The following is a 19,142-nucleotide window of genomic DNA, read 5'->3' on the forward strand; positions in this document are numbered from 1 at the left end:
GAACTATTGATGGTACTCTACTTCGATCGGTCCACAAGGAGTTAGTTTATCCCTTGATCTCAATTGGATCACGGACAATTTCTAATAAAGATGGGACTTAAGCAAAAAATTTTTTGATACAATTCTTCTTGCACATAGAAATAGGCCTCTATTTTAAATGTTATGAGATAGGCCACCTAACAAATCAATGTAAGAAGAATTCTTAATTATGTAGATATTGCAAGAGAAGGGGACATCGATCAAATAGAACATCAAAAAAGATGTCATCCAAAGCAAGAAAGTCCCATTGCATATGCCATAATCTAATTAATTTACATCACAAACAAACAAGAGTGATCAACTATAAAAATAAGATAATAATCTTAGTAGCCAAAATTTTAATATTTTATAAAAGGACCAAACACATTGATATTAAATTTCATTACACTAAAAAAAAAAAAGTAAAGTGGAGATTGTGCTACACAGTTCTATAGGAATGAAAAAAAAACTTATTGATATATGTACCATGCCAGAAGACAAATGTTTTTCTTAAACTTAAAAGGATAATTGACATGGTTAAGATTTGCTTTAGTAAAGCTCATGATGTTTTTTTTTTAATTCTTTGCATGTACGTGAGTCGTTAGAAGTAAAATTGATTAAATTTTCTAAAAATGATATTTAACTTTTAATTATTTTCATATAAATATCTATATAAATAGAACTATAGTTTCAATGTTTCGATGCAATACAAATATTTTGCTTCTCCAAATTTGTCTGAGTTAATTAATTATCTCTATATAGATTTCATTTTTTACGAATATTCCTTGATATTCATAATTTTCGGAGTAAACAATAATTCAACTCTGTTACAAGAAATGGACAAATATTAATTAATTGGGTTTCTAATATTATATTCAGTATGGATATACCGAGAGAGCAATTAATTAACCCACCACAGTTATTAATTAATCTCCGCATAAAACATAAATTCGCAGAAATTAAGCGTTGGTTTCCTAGCACTCGTAGAAGCTGTGTCTTCGTGGTATGATATCGTGGAGAGGCATCCTCGAGTAGACACCGGAATATCCCTTTCGGCATAAGCCGCCGCCGCCGCCGCCTTTGCTGCTCGCCTCCACCTGCGCCCTGAACACTGCACAAACCGGCCTGTGATCGGAGAATCTCGACTCCCCTCTCGTGTACTGCAGCTGCTCTATGCCATTCCCATGCCACAGGATCCTATCGCACCTATATTTTAAAATTAATTATTATATAAGTCTCAATTATTTACTCACATTTCGTTATTTAATCACCCTTTTTTTTCCTCTCTTTTTCAAATACCATGCCGGTGTTCTACGCTTCTTCTTGGATTTGGTGGTCTCCCCTGAGTAGGCGTCGGAGTTTTGCGCGTACTTGTAAGTAGGAGCAAAGTAGATCTTGCCCTCCTTCCATCCATGAAACACCTTTCCTGCTTCTCTCTCCATCTTCAGCTGCGATTGTATTTGTTTATCAAGAACAAGAATTATTGATTGTATTTGTTTCAAGAACTTATTAATCCAATTTAGTCCTTTTACCTGATCCCTTCCTAGCAGAGCATCCCAATTATTATCCTCGAGCAGTGTTCTTGCGTCCTCGTAGCGCAGTGCAATCCGGTAGTTCAAGTCACCAAACCATACAACGCGACTTCATACGTTCATTGATAAGAAATCATTCGCTCTGACGATGAAAAATTCGGGTTGAAAAGGAATTAATGAATTGAATTTACGTACTCATGATCGAGGATTTTTTCCGGCATTTTTCGACTTCCGGGGATCTTGCAAATTTTGGGGAACTGCGCGCTCTTAAGGATGTCGGCGACGTCGGCGTTCCTCTTCAGCTCGTCGCCCTCCTTCTCGCCGGAAGTCAAGTGGCTGCACACAAAGCAAAAGGTCGTTCGGTGCAACGACATGCTCAGTGCAACGCATCCCTGTTTTAATTTATAATTTTTTCACACTTAATGAGCTTCAGCTATCCTTCAATTAAGCAGCTTATCAGTTACAGAAGCTCAAATTTGCACCTTGTTCCCGAGGCATCCCATGATTCCTCTGCCGACGGTGTCGACCCGGAGGTGGCCGATGTGCTGCGCCAGATCGTTCCTCACCCACACCGACAGGAAAATGCCCACCATTTGCTTGCTCGCGATGAGGCAGTAATCCGCTTGGCCGGCGGTGCCTCGGACTTCCGGCCACACCAACTGGGACGACGTCGAGTAGCATCCGAACTCGTCGTCAGAGCCCGAGTCGTCGATGAAGTACTCACTCATCTTCCTCTCCATCGGCCCCCCTGCGCCGCCGGGCTCGTACCTGCAGTTGCAGGCCTTGACGAGTGCGGCGCCAGTGGCGCGGTAGTTTTTGCTGAGGACCTTCAGCGATGGCTTCTGGAAGAAGAGGCCGCTGTTCGACTTTGAGATCTCCTTGTTATCGTATCTAGTGTTGTTATTGAGTGCCTGGCCGATGAGCGCCAGCCATTTGGCTGCGGGCTCGTTGTCCTCGATCACCAACACGTTCCCTGCATTCAAAGGAACTATTTCCTGAAACCTGACAAATCAAAGACATTAGCAATCAATCAAATTCATTGTTCAGTAAATAAAAAGGATAGTTGAATAATTACCCAAGAACGTAGATGTCAGAGGATCCTTCTACGCGGAGAAAGTCTTCAAGGTTGAGGTCATTGTTTGGTGACCTTCCTCCTACATTCCATGTCCCCACAAATATAGTGTACTCCCGAGTTCGATGAACAGTAGCTCTCCTTCTGTGCCTCTCCAAGATAGATAGGTTGAGCCCTTCTATTCTCGAGCTTGTGCGTCTGCCTAAAGTTTGGAGAAATCCATGATGAGTTTATAGATTCTGATTCAAAGTTGAATCCATCAAATGCATGCATGGTTTCACATTAGGCACCTGATAAACTTTTTCTTGCAACAGGGTACGCCTCCGGAAAACTTCTCCTTGAGATGTAGCTGCTCTCCAAGTCTTTTGATTTCCAAAACCCAACAGGTTACAAGTAGGACGAAAAAACAGAATACCAACGTCAAATTTAAGAAGAAGAAGAAAAAGGTTATTTACCGAAGACGATCTCTGTTCTTGGGAGGTCACCGTCGGAGCTTCTCTTAGTTTTCCCTTTTCTACTAAAAATGCTTGGTAAAATGGACTACCAAACCGAACAAAAAAAGAAAACAAAGAAATGAAAGATCGATTGATCAAAATGACAGAAAAATGAAAATAAAAGAGAAATGGCATACTTTTTTCTTTTTATCATTCCTGGCAGAGTCGTCGAGGGATCTGGTCTTGGTCATGTCGTCTGAGGGAGGCTCGTCGAATGACATCCAATTCAGAAACACATTGGGGTCGTCGCAGGGTCAGCCGTTGCCGATGCCTCTGTCTCGATTGAGGGATATCATGTGGAGATCAGAGGAGGGGAATGAGATGAATTGTTGGGGATGATGATCAACTAGAAACATGCGAGAAATAGAGAGAAATGGATGATGGATGGGTGGGAGGGAATTAGGAACGTGGAAGAGGAAGAGTTGGTAGGAATTAAGGACGAACTCCTACTTCTCTTCCTTCCTTGGCCATTCTGGCGTCTCTATGTTTTTTGGGTGTCATTGAGGACAACAGATTAGCTAATACATGCAATTTTTAGGCTCCTAATCTTGCAAAAGATATGACCCGGTCTTCCTTTTTTTTCTGCCTTCCTTCTTTCCCATCTACATTGTTTTGTATATATATGTTTAAACCGAATACGTCGACTGCTTCAACTGCCTCAAAGTTTCGATCACTCTGATTGAAATATAACAACTCTTTTTAAATCAAATTCTACTTAACTTTGAATGATTGAAACATGTATGCAAAGTATTATACCAGGCTGAACAGGTTGACACGGTTGAGATTTTTTTCGTTCCACTTTCTTAAAAACGTGTGCGACTGACAGTAGCATTTGCCATATGCTATTGTATATCAAATCGGCGCATTAGGATTCGATGAATCTGGTTTCTTACGCCGTCAAGTCGAGTGGGACTGGGAACGATATATCTGGGCCGGCCTCATGAGTCATAGCTATATAACTGACAGCAGGTGATTCGTTGAGCATTTGGCCATTGAGGGAAAGTGTCGAACAAGATGTAGGCGTCGCGGAACAGCAACACTGCGATGCGAAATTTACTCCCGTTTGCTTCCGATCTCGTCTGGATTTCTCGTAGTATCTTAAATAACCTTCTCCGCGTCCGAATCCACGCTGCACATTCTCCTCCATCGCCCTTCCCAATCTGTGCTTCCGTCCTCCGCGCACCAATTCATGCCCTGCTATCCACCAGCACAGCGCCTAGGGACCCTGCCACTGCCTCGAACTACATTTCCTCGAATTCAGATATCCATGCAGCGAATCCTCCTTCTGGCAAGAACTGTACTTCTGGCGGCGTGCAGGATGCTCTGTGCATGTTCGACGAAATGCCCCAGCGGGACAGCTCTATCGCGGGCTTCTGCCGCATGCGCTCTTCGGGTTTACGTCCCGATCAATTCACATACAGGCATGCGGTCTCGGCCTGTGCTACCTCCCTGAACCTTGGTTTGGCCGAGCAGCTCTATGCTTCAGTGATCAAAGACGGGTTTTGTTCAGATGGATACGTTTGTTCCAGGCTCATTGACCTCTTCTCCACGCATGGTCGTCTAGACGATGCTCTAGGGGTCTTATGGCAGGGTGCCACCAGAAATGTCGTGTGTTGGAACATGATCATCACTGGTGCAGTGCGAAATGGGGAGATTTACTTGGCATTGGATCTTTTCCGTCTGATGCTGAGCGACTTTTGCAAGCCAAATCCTTTTACGTTGTCAAGTATCTTATGTGCGTGTGCTTCTTCTGGGAAACTAGAAGCAGGTGTAGCTGCACATGGTTGGGCGATTAAGAATGATGCCGTTGCTGATGTGTTTGTTGCCACGGCGATCGTTGACATGTATGTGAAATGTGGGGTTATGGATGCGGCCATGCGACAATTCTCGTCCATACCAATTCGCAATGTGGTTACTTGGACAGCAGTTATTTCTGGTTTTGTCCAGAAGGGCGAAATTGTAGATGCTTTGTTACTTTTCAAACAAATGTTGTCTTCAGGCGTCGAGATTAACAAGTTTACACTGACAAGTGTACTACTTGCCTGCTCTAAATCCTCTACGACAAAGGAGACAGACCAAGTACATTGCTTGATTATGAAGAAAGGCTTGCATGTTGATTTTGAGGTAAAAGATGCGTTGCTCAGAACATATGGAAAATTTGGATATATTACGTATGTCAATAGGGTTTTTGAAGAGACAGGTACAGTCAAAAGTGCTTCCACTTGGTCAGCTATGGTATGCAGCCTTGCTGAAAACAAATGCTTGATAAGATCAATGCAGCTCTTCTGCTGGATGTTTAGTGAAGGTCTTAAACCTGACAAGAATTGCTGCTCTTGTATCCTAAGTATAGTTGATCATGTTGATTTTGGAAGGCAAATACACTCATATGCTATTAAATTTGGGGGCGTCCATGATATTCTTGTTGGAAACGCACTTTTTACCATGTATTCCAAATGTGGTAGCCTAGAAGAAAGCTATCAATTTTTTGTCACCATAAAGGAAAAAGACAGAATTTCTTTTACATCCATGATTTCTGGTTTTGTAGGATATGGTCACACAGATGAAGCATTTCAGTTGTTCAGAAACATGATGGAGGAAAAGGTTATACCAGATAATATGACTATATCTTCCATTCTTATGGCTTGCCATGGTGAATATTCCTTGACCAAAGGAAAGGAGCTTCATGGATATGCTCTTCGCGGTGGGCTCGTCATTGATCCACCTCTCGGTGGTGCTCTAGTATCAATGTATTTGCAATGCAAAAGACCAGTATTAGCCAAACAAGTCTTTGATAAAGTCTCACCAAAAGATCAGATGATGTGGTCTTCCTTAGTCTCAGGCTTTGCTACAAATGGTTATAGTGAGGAAGCACTCATGGAACTTCCATGCTTAGTTAGTGCTGGCTTTGAGGTTGATCAATATGCATGCTCATCCCTTCTTAGAGTTTGTACAAATTTATGGAGACCAAGTATTGGTGAGCAATTGCATGCTCTTTCAATTAAAAGAAACACTATTTCTTGTATATTGGTCAGTAGTGCATTATTGACACTATATGCAAAAATTGGTAGAATTGATGATTCTCGTAGAATTTTTAATGAGACTGAAGATCCTGATGTAATCATGTGGACATCCATAGTTGATGCATATGCTCAGCATGGGAATGGGATTCAAGCTCTTGAAATGTTTCAACTGATGAAAGAAAGTGGGGTCAGGCCTGATCTTGTGACATTTGTTAGTGTCTTGTCTGCCTGTAGTCGTAACGGTTTAGTGGAAGAAGGCTTTCGCCATTTTAACTCTATGAGCTCTGATTATGGGCTTAGACCAGAATCACATCACTTTGCTTGTATGGTTGATTTACTTGGTCGTTCTGGAAGGCTCAAAGAAGCTGCAAGTTTTATCAGTATGATGCCTTTCAAACCTGATCTACTGGTATGGAGCACATTGCTTGGTGCTTGTAAACTCCATGGAGACGTTCAGTTAGGAAATTTAGCTGCAAAGAAAATTCTTGAACTGGAACCTCAAGATTCTGCAACTCTTATTTCTTTGTCGAATATATCTGCTGAATTAGGAGATTGGGAAAATGTTACTATGATAAGAAGCCCAATGAAGGGAACTAGACTAAAGAAGGAACCTGGATGGAGTATAACCTAAACAGTATAACTCATTGGCACTCCAAACTCAAAAGAAGAATAACTTTGTTATTTTTCATCTCTAAGGTTGGACATAACAGTCAGGTCATCATTAGATGTTGAGATGGATGAACGCAGAGCCTTGAAGTTTATCCTTTCTTGATAAGGCCAAGCCTTGTAGCTATAGGGTAAGCTCAGATTGCTGTTAAGTAAATTTTCATTAACATATCACTAAGAAACGATTGGTTATCTATATCATATTTACAATAATCTAACATGCCTATTTAACTTTGCACAATTCTCCATCTTGTACTCTTTGGATCGGCATTAATTTCAATTGATTGTGTGGGTTTATTGATGTTAATCGACCCTGTTACTTTGTATGCAGATTCAGCAGGTGAAGCAGAAGCACAGAAGACATCTTGAGATGGTTTCCCTAGCTTTTTAGTGAGAGTCTCCACTGACTGATCCATGCAACTGACCAGGTAACTCATGGTGAGATGCTTCTCCCAAACCTAATATTGTTAGGCTATGTTCATTACTGTTAAACAGAGATTTTTCTTTATATATATATATATATTTGGGCATGAATATAGTGTTGAGAATAGTGTTAAACAGAGATTTTCTTCTTGAATTAAATAGATAATGTGCCACAAGTGTTTAAGCCCAAATTTCTAATTTCCCACATAATTAGGAAACGCTATATACAGTGGATCATCCTATGTTTTTGTTCTTTGAACATAGGTTTGGAGCAGAAATAAATAGTGTCTGTAACGCAATCACAGAATCAAATCACAGCATTCTACAAGATCTTTTATAGAAGACTAACTGTGCTGCCTTAAGTACCTCTAGAAATGACACAATTATCACAACGATGATGCAATAGAGTAGATTAATACATTTGTCCAAGCCTCATGGTTTACAATTTACAATCCCAGTGCACCAAGTGGGGTCTTGCCCTGTCCGGCCTCAAAGTAGAATATCAGCATGGCGAGCATTGCGATCCTGGCGTGCTTGATCTCGGCCAGCTTGAGCCGCTCCAGCTTCTCGAAGTCGGGCACGTACACGCCGTCCTTGATGGTGCCGGCGAGGCTGAGGGGGTCGAAGAACTTGCCGCCGGGGTAGCCCTGTTCGCCCGTGGCGTTGGCGAAGTTCTCGGCAGTGCGCGACCATGGCGTGGCCCACTCCACGGACTGCGAGTCCGGGTTGAAGAAGTCGACCCACCGCTTGGACTCGACCCACCCCATGAGGAGGAGCTGGGTACCGAGGAGGGTGCCGAAGGAGAAAGGCGCGATGGCGCCCGGGTCAGCGCCGGCCTCGAACCACGGCACGCCGCTCCACGCCTGCCCCACGAAGATGCCCACCACCGCCGCCATGGCCCACCGCCCGTGGATCAGCTCCGCCTCCCTGTACCACTTCAGGAACGCGGGGTCCTTCCCCAGCCCCAGCGGATCGAACCCGAAGTCCCCCGGCAACCTGCGCTCATCACATGGTAGAAAAAAAATTTGATTTTTCGACAAACCCCCAATTCTCGACGATGACTATACAGAAAGAAAGTGAAGGGCATACGAGCCATCGAGCCATTCTGGATCGACTAAGTTGCCACCGGCCTTGACGCCGGGGAGCCAGGACTTCTTGGGGGCGGCCGCGACGACGATGAGCCGACGAGACGAAACCGCGGAGGACCTCGCGCCGATTGTGGCGTTGAGGAGAGTCCGGGAGCCGGAGAGGAAGGGGGTGGACAGGCCTTGGAGGACGACCGCGGCAGAGGTGGAAGCCATGGCCATTGCTGCTGCTGCTTTGATGAATTGGTCTGTTCAGCTGGGGGTGTGGAGATGCGCGAGGGGTATTAGTGAGTGGAGATGGCTGACAGGGATGCACCAAATCTAAGGGAGATCCGGGATTGGAAAGAGGATAGATTCCTGACCAATGGGGAACTTGGAAAGGAGCTCTCAATCTGCTGACGCGGATCTCTCTACCTCACACGTGGATATGGGCCTCTAGTTTTTTGTTCATCTCGAAATTTATCAAATTAGATTCGTGTATGTGTTGGCCACGCGGATATCTCGTAATAGGTCAGTTGATTTTTTTAGGCCATCTCGTTGGTCTCATTTGCTATATTCATGTGCGACTCAGGTCGTTTCTTTAGGACAATCTTTTCACACGTAAATATTCTTTTAAGGGCAATGTTTATTGGAAAAATTAGATATTTCGCTCGTTCACAAATGAAATAAAAAAAATAATAAATCAAATTTGCAGCAAAATTCCCAGTTAGAAGCTCAACACATGTTTGAGTTGATCTATCTTATTTTAATGCTATAGCAAACAGAAAATTCAAGAGAATTGAAGAGAAGTTGGATACTACTGATGAAATGTAGTTTTCTGAATGTTAATCTAGGGCAATGTTTTGAAACGTGAATTGAGACAATCAATTCGAACTGAAAAAACCAAGAGACTGCTGATGAAATGTAATTTGCTGATTGAACTTGTGGGGAAGCCACAAGTTTCGTATGGGGACGAAGGCACAAGGGTCATTCTCGTTGGTCGTTAGAACATCAATTGGGAGATTGAAACTAATTGGCAGAGGCCTTCGAGTCACGGTTGAAGCAATAAAAAAATCTTAGTTAAGGGTAGGTTTGTTTCGCTGAAAAAAAATTTGGAAAAATATTGTGTTTATTTTTGTGTGGGTTTAATGCAATGGAAATTATAGTCCTTTATCAATAATTTTGTTTGGTCTTTCACTTTTCACGCTTGTTCCTACATGCCTAATTGAATTGTACAAGGCAGGTGAGTTGAGCGGGTCAATAGATCGACTGGCCATTTAAGCTAGGCAGACCGAGCAATAGAAGATTCGAACAATACTAGCACATCTCCTAATTGCAAACCTAAAGTTAACAACATACACATTTCAAACACAAGATCAATATATACCGCCCTGATGACTTGATGAATCAACCACAAAATCTCTCCAATCAATCAACTCATATTTCAGCAATCTTGCTATCATCAACACAGTGAATATATATACACCAGCTTGTGAGAGCAGGAGCTTCTCTTCTTTTGGATCGATCAAAATCAATTATCATATAAGTGAAAATTCAGGTCGTACAACCTCAGATAATAGAATACATGTAACATGGGTACTTGTTCTTTTTTATAATTGGGAGATTTTTGAGCTATAAACTGCTACAAAATGGCCGAGAGCCCATACAAGAGGTCTCATACAAAAATCACCTCTTTTATTTTGAGTGTTATGGTGCCTGACATCAATGAGAAAGCCTAGGCTAATAGGTTTATATGTCCATACCAACAACTCGGTAGCTTCAAGAGTAATTTGCCTCAGGTAAGCATCAGAACAAGGGGTACCTCTTCAAATCTTAGTGGAATAAACCATGTCAAAACTCAGAAAACGTGACAGACAAAGCATACGAGTGAAGAAGAGAAAGGGCTTGCTCAGCAACAGCACGGTTCCTTGTATGTCTCACCCATTCAGCAACAGCTTCTTTGGCTTCACTGCCATGAACCCCTTCTTCCAAGACATCTGCTGCTTCTGTGAAATTGCCATCCACCAACAGATTCTCAACTCTACTGATGATAGGCTCAATTCCATCTCCAGACTGTTCTTTCATCTGATGAAACAAATAAGAGCATGCGCATTCTTTAAGTTAGCTAAGGTACTACTGGTTCCAGAAGAATAAAATGATGTCTGATTTTCAGTGTGAATAGATCAAATCATCACAAATCAGCATTTGAAATTTAATACGAGGATAACCTTTAATGAAGATGCAATGTCAGCCACAAGATGTGCAAGGATACCACCACCACCAGCTGGAATAAGGCTGAAATGTCGCAAGATGCCCTTGAGGGACTCAAACTGCAATGGAAGAGAAAAGTAATACAATGTTCTAGAAAGGCAGAATACGAAAAAGGTATCATCTTCATACTTAACAGTTAACTACTATTGTAAGGAGCTTCAACAGTGTGAAAACAAGTCATTAGATCGACACAATTCTATTAATACTAAAACTGTACAAATTAACAGCTTAATAACTTACAAGCTGGATAAACATAACTAGAAAGTTGAAACAAACTCTCAGCTGAACTTGAGATTAACCCACTAGATTTGGTAGCAATCTTAACAAAAGTATATAACATTATAACAGGTCAAAACATCAATAGTGTATAGGCTGTCTAAGAATGGTAAACAGCAACCCCCTCCATTATTACTCTAGGTCTAGGAACAAGTTTTGAGTAAGAGTACAAATGACACCAAGACAGAACAACACACTAATCTTACACGTCAAGAACAAAGTAAATCTTATAGCATCCTTTGACAAACAAGAATAAGTAGTCGTGCTGCATGGTACAATATTGCTTCTGGAAATGAAAGTATTCAACTGGAACACAGAAAATTTACAGGGTAGGCAGAATCATGATGCAGGTTATAGGATGGTGACAGCAGTGGATTATAAATACAATAATGAAAATGAGAGTACTGTTTTCCAACAGTAAGACTGTTAGAAATTAGTTTGTACACTGGAAACTGATAATCAAGCGGAAAACTATGACAGAATTATTAACAAAGACAATGACGCTCAAACACAGTAAGAAGAGGATCTTTCGCTTGCCTTTTCATTTAGTTGCATTTGAGTTTTTGCTCCATTGTTCAATATTTCTTCCGGAAGGGATGAAAGTGCCAATTGTAAAAGTGAATCTTTATCAATGCCTTCAAGCGACTTAAGCAATGCAACAACCTCAGATTGAATTGGCAATCCTCTAGATAGAGCATCTTCTAAAGCAAGTGTTCCCTGTATGATCAGAAATAATTAGCAAAAACATGTAAACTTTAAATTATGCTTTGAAACACCTAAGTCGTTGAAAAGGAATAGCATAAATTACAACTCTAAAGTCAGCCAGATTTCTGTTTTTCATAGTGGTTTGATTCAGAGTTGTATTCTACATTTCACATAAAATTTTGGTAAAGAAAAATCACAAGACAAGAATCAGCATACATAAGTACTGTGTGAGGCCTAGCAAAAATAATGTCTTTGATCTTACATTGTGGCTCATTTCATATTCTGCAAAACAATGCCATGCTAGCTAGAAACTGATTTAATTGAGACTTGGCCAAAAACGTAATAATTGCTGAGTCTTCCTACCTTGAACAAATGTAGCCTAAAAATTGACATTATGAAAGTATTGAAAGAATATTCTTTAGTTAAAATTTCAACCCATATGAGCAATCAAAATATTAGTATTGGAACACCTAAACTTCTTGATACAATTTTTTTTTTTTTGCACTATCTTCAAACAATATGTTGCATATTTTTTATATGAAGTTTCATTTGTCCAGAGGTTTAAAGGAAAGGATAGCAAAAAATGCTGGGGAACCCACCAAAGCAAGCTTGTGAACTGAATGAGTCTGGCGTGCTTCTTCAGATCTTGCATAGAACGCTAAGCACAAGGCATTTATCTGTACAAAAAAATGTAAATCAACTGAATAACTGTGTCACTCTTAAGTCAAATAATATTGTTGTTCATAAAGGACATTTGGGGTACCACAGCAACTTATCTGTTCAAATAAATAGCCATATAATGAAGACGATAAGAATGATGAATGCAGATAAAATATCCTACATTTAAGTTTGCTTCAGCAATTTTTTCTATCTGAGATGATTTCTCCTTTGCAATAGCTGCAGCTAATTCTGCTTTTGCTAACTCTGTAACTTTCTTAAGCTGCATATCAAATTCCTCATCCTGCAATGAGTGTTCACCTTAGAATTTGAACAAAAAGCATAAAAGTGTTGTTGGCATGTGGTTTGTTGTTCCAGCTGCACCTTTCTCTGTAATTCTCCCCGAAGATTGTTTTCAGCTTTTTCCTCAATTGATTTGATTGCAGCTGCTGCTTTTGCCTTCACTTTGCATAATTCCTGAAAATAGTGCAGGAATGAAGAGAATGTTTCCAATGAAATGCAGAGAGCATATCAATCAAGTGAATCATCATCTTCAGACTTAATTCATAAGTTACCCAATGTATTAAGCATTTTTTAATCAGCATGTAATTGACTAGAATATTATACATCAAAGATAGTACACAAAATACTAGAGATAATTTTGATGACACTTGTTGAGCTCAAGCCAATCCATTTTGTATGATGCCAACAAAATCAAGTAGGACCTCAGGTAAGAATTATTCTCCTTTACCAAATATCATACGTGAAAATAATCCAATATTTAGATTATTTCTCAACTCAGTCAACCAAGTTTACCATTCAAGGGTCTGCTAGCAACTGGCATCAATTGCATTGCATCTTTGCATTACTTGTGCATGCAAATATCCGAAGGACCTAAACCCTTATCTGAGTAGATGAACAATCAAGATTGCAACGAATTTCAACATCTATGCAATTTAGCTGCACATCCTCCATTTTTAACTGGAAACCAAATACCTATTATTAGCTGACACAAGAAACTTCCATCAGAACATGGGGAAAAGGTAGACTGTACAGAGATATGGACTTGCAAGAAATTTTCAGGCATGCATGCAATAGAAGCAATGAGCTTAGTTAAAGAGGCTGACCTAGTAGGTACTGTTGGTGCAATAGTTGCCCCAAGTGCATTGAGTTTCAATGTTTGGCTAAACTATGTTTGAAGTTAGGCAATTCTTGTTGATCTAACATGTGTGATGCAAGTTTGCAGGAAAGTCCAAGCGTAGTCTTGGCAAAGGAAAAGTCCAAGGGTGGTTTTGGCAAAGGAAAAGTCCAAGGGTGGTCATCTCAGGCTAGTGCAGGGAGGCTGTGGGAGGTGTTTGAAGGCCGAGGTCTAGGTCAAGAGAAGCTGAAATGGGATTTTTCAACTTCACCAGTCGACTGGCCCTGCCAGCAGTCGACTGCTCATAAATCAGACGCACACAGAAAGATCAGTCGAGCCAGAGGAAGACAGGAGTCGACTGTTGTCAGTCGACTGGTCTTGAACAGTCGACTGTGATTTGAACGTTGCAGAAAATTGGCAAGCATTTAATGCGCTTTAATGCGAGATTTTGTTGCCGATTGAAGGCATCAGTCGACTGGCCCTGCCAGCAGTCGACTGATGTTGCAGAGATTATAAAAGAAGCCTGCACGAGAACAACTTAGATTCTTCGCCATTCTTTCATTCTTTTGTGCTTCTTTTATGAGCGTTTTTGTGCTCTGTTCTCTGCTTTATTCCTCTCCTCCTAGACAATATTTCATATCATTCTTGAGGAGATCAGAAAGGTGTAAAGGTTTCTCCGCCTTCGAGTTTTCGAGAAGGAGAAGATTCATAGTGCATCGGGTGTGTGCGTGCGTGTGGATCCTTGGATTAGTCACCTCTGCGGAGGTGGATACCAAGTAAAATAAACCGGGTTAGCGTTGATCTCTTTCTTTCTCTTTTATATTTTTTGCTTCCGCTAATCTCTGTGCAGAGAAAGATCAAGAAAAATCGAGAAACGCTATTCACCCCCCCTCTAGCTATTCAACCGATCCTAACAGGTACAGGACTATTTTGTGCATGAGAATATAGAACCATATATTGGTAAAGCTACTAATCCAGTTACAATAAGCTCCTAATGGAGCTTTTATTTCTGATTAGAAATCGCTAATGTACATATGTACAACTCATAATTTTATTCGCTTGCACTTGTAAATGGGAAAATCATGAAAAATGCACTTTAAGCCATACAGTCACTATATTAATGCACGATACAACAACAATAACCCAACCTTATCCCATTAGGTGGGGTGGCTCACTACATTAATGCACAATGCAAAAAAAAAAAAAAAAGTCTTTTTTTGTAATAAACAAATTAACTGACTAAATTATTTGAATACAACTCAGTAATAAGAATAGATCAAAAAAGTCTAACCATAGAATACACATCCAAATGGAAGTCAAAGCAACAAGTTTAGAGTAAGGATTCCAGAATCAAATAGCAGAGTTAAAATTTATACAGTAGGGAAGAAGAACAAGAACTACTAACTATTGACCGAGGAGCTAATCATACTAACTAAATGACATTATTATAGAAATATACAGAAGTGATGTCTAAACCTTGTCCAAAATTGCAGCCTCTTCTGCATACATCAGTTCTCGTGCCCTAGCATCCTTTAGTTCCTTTTCATACTTCTCCTGAGATCAAGATAAATGAGGAGAATGAACATTTAAGGTTTTTCAATTGAAAGCTTAAACATAAGAATTGTTGAAGGTAAGCTACTCATATGATAGCTAAGTCATTTCCAAAATATATTAAATAACTTCAATTTTTGTAGATAAGGACGAAAGATGATATATATATATATATATATATATATATATATATATATATATATATATATATATATATATATATATATATATATATATGTCAGCTTGAAACTCTACAACCTCTGTAGATTAAAAAATTATATTTGTCGTTACCTACTTTTTTTTTTTAACACAACTCTATGCCCGTGGAAAAATTGCAATATATGGAGAAACCAATGTGTAGAATGCCACGATCCAAGTCACTAATCTAAGTTAAAGATGACTAACAGCATGAGGTTTAAATTAACTTGTTTTCTTCCTTAATGGCAACTAAAAGCTATATAAAGGGTGGGTCCAGATGGTTATGCTCATTTTATCTAATTGACAAACAGATACTTGGTAGAGGATTAAATATTCTGATATATCATATCTACTTAGAACATATGTTTCATTTTTCTCCAAATGCCTTGATATGACCATTTAAAAAGTCATTAAACAAAACGCATATTAAGGAGGGAACTTCCTCAATGACATTGAGTTGATAACAAAAGCCAACCTTCAGGATTCTTTTTTCCTCCGCAAACATGGAGGCATCTGCTTCAGCTTGCTTTTTTTCAGCAGCATGGATAGCTTCTATTAGGTCAAGTATTATTTTTCCATCTTCAGGAGTTCTCTTATCCTTTGGATGTTCAGTATCATGAAAAAAGACATTAATCATAAGAGAATAAAATCAGGTAACACTTTGTCAAGGAGAAAAAAGAACCTTGACAAGAATAAAGAAACACAAAACTAAGCTTAAATAACCTCTTTACTAGTAGAAGAGCTTCCAGCAGCATCATTATTCACCTTTTCACTGGAAATGTCAATGCTCTGTTCATCTTGTAACAAATATGACTCAGAGAGGGGTTTCGGTGTCTCTTTCTCAGCATCTGCATAATGTAGCTGGATATACCAACAGAGCAGATGAACATGTGCAGGCCAAAAGAAAAATGCATTATGATACTATTAATCCATTGTTTTCTAGCATTCATGGAATATTATCACATTTAGGATAGAAAAAACATGTGATTTCTAGGATAATAACCAAAACTAAACAGGGAACTCAGAATAATTTGAGACTCAAAGAGGTCAATATTGCATTTTGTGGTAATGTAAAATGTAAATAGTGTGTGGAAATTTAGTATTTGAAGTGTTCAATTTTTTTTCTTAATCAATAATTGTCTCGCATTTAATTTTAGCAAACTATTGCAGTAACAGAATAAAATATTGGCTTGACTCCATTATGTGTTACATGCTATTATGCCAGCTCATATACTGAAAAATGCACATATTCATACAAGTACATTACAAGATGGCCCTCTGTCAGACGGTTAAATGCCAGTATTCTTCCTGTGTTATGTAGTTTATTAAGACATTAACAAAGATAAAGAACCTTTTCAATATAGACCATTATGTTAAATGTCATGGTAAAGAAAATTCTATTCCAAATTATTGACAGCATAGCTTACTACACTACAAGTGATTTAAAAGATAAACATGCATAAAAACTAAACAGTTGGATGCTGTTAGAAACTAGAATAAATAATTTAGTCTCACATGGGATAATTTTCTATTAGTTATCATGTTGCATGATTGTATATGTAAGAATAAGTAGTCCTTTTAAATTCAATAATATTGCTCTATCATTTTCGACTTATTATTAGAGCAAGAAATTCTAGGAATAAGTAGTCTTTTTAAATTCAAGAATTTCTTCTTCAATCCTGGTTGGGGGATGGCCTCCCTCCTTTTCTTTCACTTTTTTCTACTCAACTCTTGCATGCGTTGTCTATTCCTTCACTCTTCCTAACGTTGCCTTCTGTTCGATGTTGCTTCACACATGTACATCTCCTTCGCTCAAGGTTACCTTCCCATGCAAGCTCTCTTCTGATCAACAGAATCCTGTGTGGTACTAAACTATCAACTCGACAACATCAACTGGTTATTTTATTTTATTTTATTTTATTTGCGAATATCTGTATTACAACAGTTTTTGTAGTTTAACTAGACACAATCCTTTCATACTAACTAATTTATGGGTCCCTGTAATATGTTCAGTAAAAAATAAGAAATACCCATAACCAGCACTAGTGCATTACGATTATTAACTGAAAAAGATCATACCTCTGCCATCTTTGGAGGAACCTCCAATAAACCAGCTTCTTCAGAGACTTGTACATTTTCTAATCCTATGGTTTCTTCTGAAGTACCATTTACCTTGGTCTGTTCCACACTCACTTCTGTTTGGGCCAATATGTCATCCAACTTTGCATCTTCAGGTGATTTCTCAGAAACAGATACTTGCTCATCGGTGACTGAAACAATCTTTTCAGATGGTTCTTTAGAATCAACTTCTGCTGGTTCATTTTCTTTTAAATGAAGTATTTCCTCTCCAGGTACTGAAACCACAATTGCTTCTGTTTTAATCTCAATTTCCTGGCTTTGAGGTTCATCACTTTTGTCAACAATCTCTACTTCAGGTTCCAACATGCTTGGTTCGCTGTTAATTGGAGCAATGGCTTGATCAACTGACTGTTCCAAGTCATTAGAAGTTTTAGCCTCGTTCAGTTTAGTAGCATTATGAGAAGCTCGCTCCTCCGTCACTTGAATGCCCAGCAAGTCAGCTTTATAAGCTGCCATTGCAACAGCCCCAACAACCATACTTCCAAAGACAAGTTTTGAGATAGAGCTTGTAGAATTAGAATCATTTTCTGCAGGAGCAGGTTTCTGTGAAGAATTCCCCTTAGCAGCACCAGAGAACTGTTTTCTTGATGAAAGGTAGAATGATGTCGGCTAACATAAGGAAATGGTGATGGTTAGTACTAGCAATTAGGAATGAAGACTAAATAGTTAAGACCTCACTATAATTGCTAATTGTCAAAAGCCAACTTTCATGAGTATGCTCCTAGAACCAAAGATCCAAATACAATAATGTAATATAATATATAAAAACACATATTAACACTCTCAAATACACCAAAGAAATAGTCAAACAAACTATTTTACAATTCTGCTCATCAAAGAGCCCCTCGACTTCAAATTATCTTGTAATCTTTAGATAAAATGGTGTTGGTAAGTTTGCTCCTTTATGATTTGAGTTGATCTTTTCACCTTGCTGAGTTGTGGATGGAAATATTGAGTCTCCACATAGCACATTGACGGCTTGTTTATGGACTGACCAAAATTTTTGGTTTTTTTCCTTCTATATGACAGAATGAATTAAAAAATGGGCCCATCTAAACCCATCTCATAAATTCTCCAATAGATGAAGTCACCTTATAAAGAAATTGAAATCCCACAGATTCTATCTAAGGTTACTATTCCCAATAGTAGAGATCGTAGTGACAATACCAGTACCAAAGCAGAAGCAAAAAAAAAAAAAAAAGATAGGAACGAAACAAATAGAAATTTCATGTTGTATACTTACTCATCAACTAGCGATACTGTATTTTGTCTCAACTCTTCTGGTAATGTAGGCATAAAGAATTTCAATAACAAGTTCCAAATGGGTCGCATTTTGTCAATGCAGCAATTGTAAAAGGAATTTTAACTTCAAAATTAACTTACAGAAACAAACTTACCAAGTTAAAAGTAAATCAAGTTTCTGTTTCACAGAAATAGCACATATTTTGTACAAAGTCGAAACCTAACATATCCTCATAAATATTACAAAGTCGAGGAGAGATGCATGCAAACCTGAGACAAGATCGGTCGGATCCTACTGATGGCTCGACGCGAAGAGATCTCACAAAAGCACCTGCATCGGTCCAATGTCATTGAAAAACTATGAAAAATGGCGGATTCAAGCAAGTGACGACCGAAGAGGAATATCAACCAAAATATGCATCCTCGAAGAGAACTTGACGAAGATAGTCTTCTTCAACAACCGAAAAGAATCAAGTACCTTCGCAACATCACGGCAACGATAGCGATCCTTAGGTCACTGTAATTAAAGTATCAATCAGCCTGAAGAACCGCTGAGGACGTCGATCACGAGGAACTGTCAGGCCGGTTTCGCAGTGATGGGGAAGGGAGGAGAGGAAGCGAAACGCGGTGGGAGGAGAGATCGGTCTCGAAATTGGGAAGATGAAAAATTGGAACG

At 39.3% G+C, this 19,142-nt stretch overlaps 4 protein-coding genes across 5 annotated transcripts; 1 reads left to right on the forward strand and 3 right to left on the reverse strand.

The window, feature by feature from the left end:
- Window positions 1-992: 992 nt before the first annotated feature.
- On the reverse strand, window positions 993-3,337 carry LOC141827138 (type I inositol polyphosphate 5-phosphatase 5-like). The gene is made up of 9 exons (XM_074714394.1): window positions 3,254-3,337; window positions 3,078-3,162; window positions 2,913-2,984; window positions 2,626-2,824; window positions 2,033-2,552; window positions 1,746-1,942; window positions 1,551-1,659; window positions 1,318-1,466; window positions 993-1,224 (listed from the first exon to the last, which is right to left on the reverse strand). Exons 1-9 carry the CDS (start codon window positions 3,335-3,337, stop codon window positions 993-995), a joined length of 1,647 nt encoding a protein of 548 aa, XP_074570495.1.
- Window positions 3,338-4,160: 823 nt separating this feature from the next.
- LOC141827891 (pentatricopeptide repeat-containing protein At1g74600, chloroplastic-like) lies at window positions 4,161-6,908 on the forward strand. The gene has a single exon (XM_074715231.1). The coding sequence runs from the start codon at window positions 4,161-4,163 to the stop codon at window positions 6,765-6,767; it is 2,607 nt and encodes an 868-aa protein (XP_074571332.1). The 3' UTR covers window positions 6,768-6,908.
- A 582-nt stretch (window positions 6,909-7,490) lies between these two features.
- On the reverse strand, window positions 7,491-8,581 carry LOC141827901 (chlorophyll a-b binding protein CP24 10A, chloroplastic). The gene is made up of 2 exons (XM_074715242.1): window positions 8,315-8,581; window positions 7,491-8,221 (listed from the first exon to the last, which is right to left on the reverse strand). The coding sequence occupies exons 1-2, from the start codon at window positions 8,530-8,532 to the stop codon at window positions 7,672-7,674; spliced, it is 768 nt and encodes a 255-aa protein (XP_074571343.1). The 5' UTR covers window positions 8,533-8,581; the 3' UTR covers window positions 7,491-7,671.
- A 1,386-nt stretch (window positions 8,582-9,967) lies between these two features.
- LOC141827894 (MICOS complex subunit MIC60, mitochondrial) lies at window positions 9,968-19,129 on the reverse strand. Of its 2 annotated transcripts, none has more exons than XM_074715235.1 (12): window positions 18,945-19,129; window positions 18,737-18,797; window positions 17,165-17,833; window positions 15,851-15,946; window positions 15,561-15,683; window positions 14,813-14,890; window positions 12,583-12,675; window positions 12,383-12,502; window positions 12,141-12,218; window positions 11,374-11,553; window positions 10,518-10,619; window positions 9,968-10,374 (listed from the first exon to the last, which is right to left on the reverse strand). In XM_074715235.1, exons 1-12 carry the CDS (start codon window positions 18,953-18,955, stop codon window positions 10,141-10,143), a joined length of 1,845 nt encoding a protein of 614 aa, XP_074571336.1. In that variant the 5' UTR covers window positions 18,956-19,129; the 3' UTR covers window positions 9,968-10,140. The 2 variants fall into 2 exon arrangements, with proteins under 2 accessions (XP_074571336.1, XP_074571335.1); XM_074715234.1 differs by having other exon boundaries at window positions 15,809-15,946.
- Window positions 19,130-19,142: the final 13 nt, after the last annotated feature.

This window comes from Curcuma longa, chromosome 4 (genome assembly GCF_044706935.1).
Source record: "Curcuma longa cultivar G26 ecotype Majalengka, Jawa Barat chromosome 4, ITB_CL_G26_1.1, whole genome shotgun sequence".
In the NCBI taxonomy this organism is placed as follows: domain Eukaryota; kingdom Viridiplantae; phylum Streptophyta; class Magnoliopsida; order Zingiberales; family Zingiberaceae; genus Curcuma; species Curcuma longa.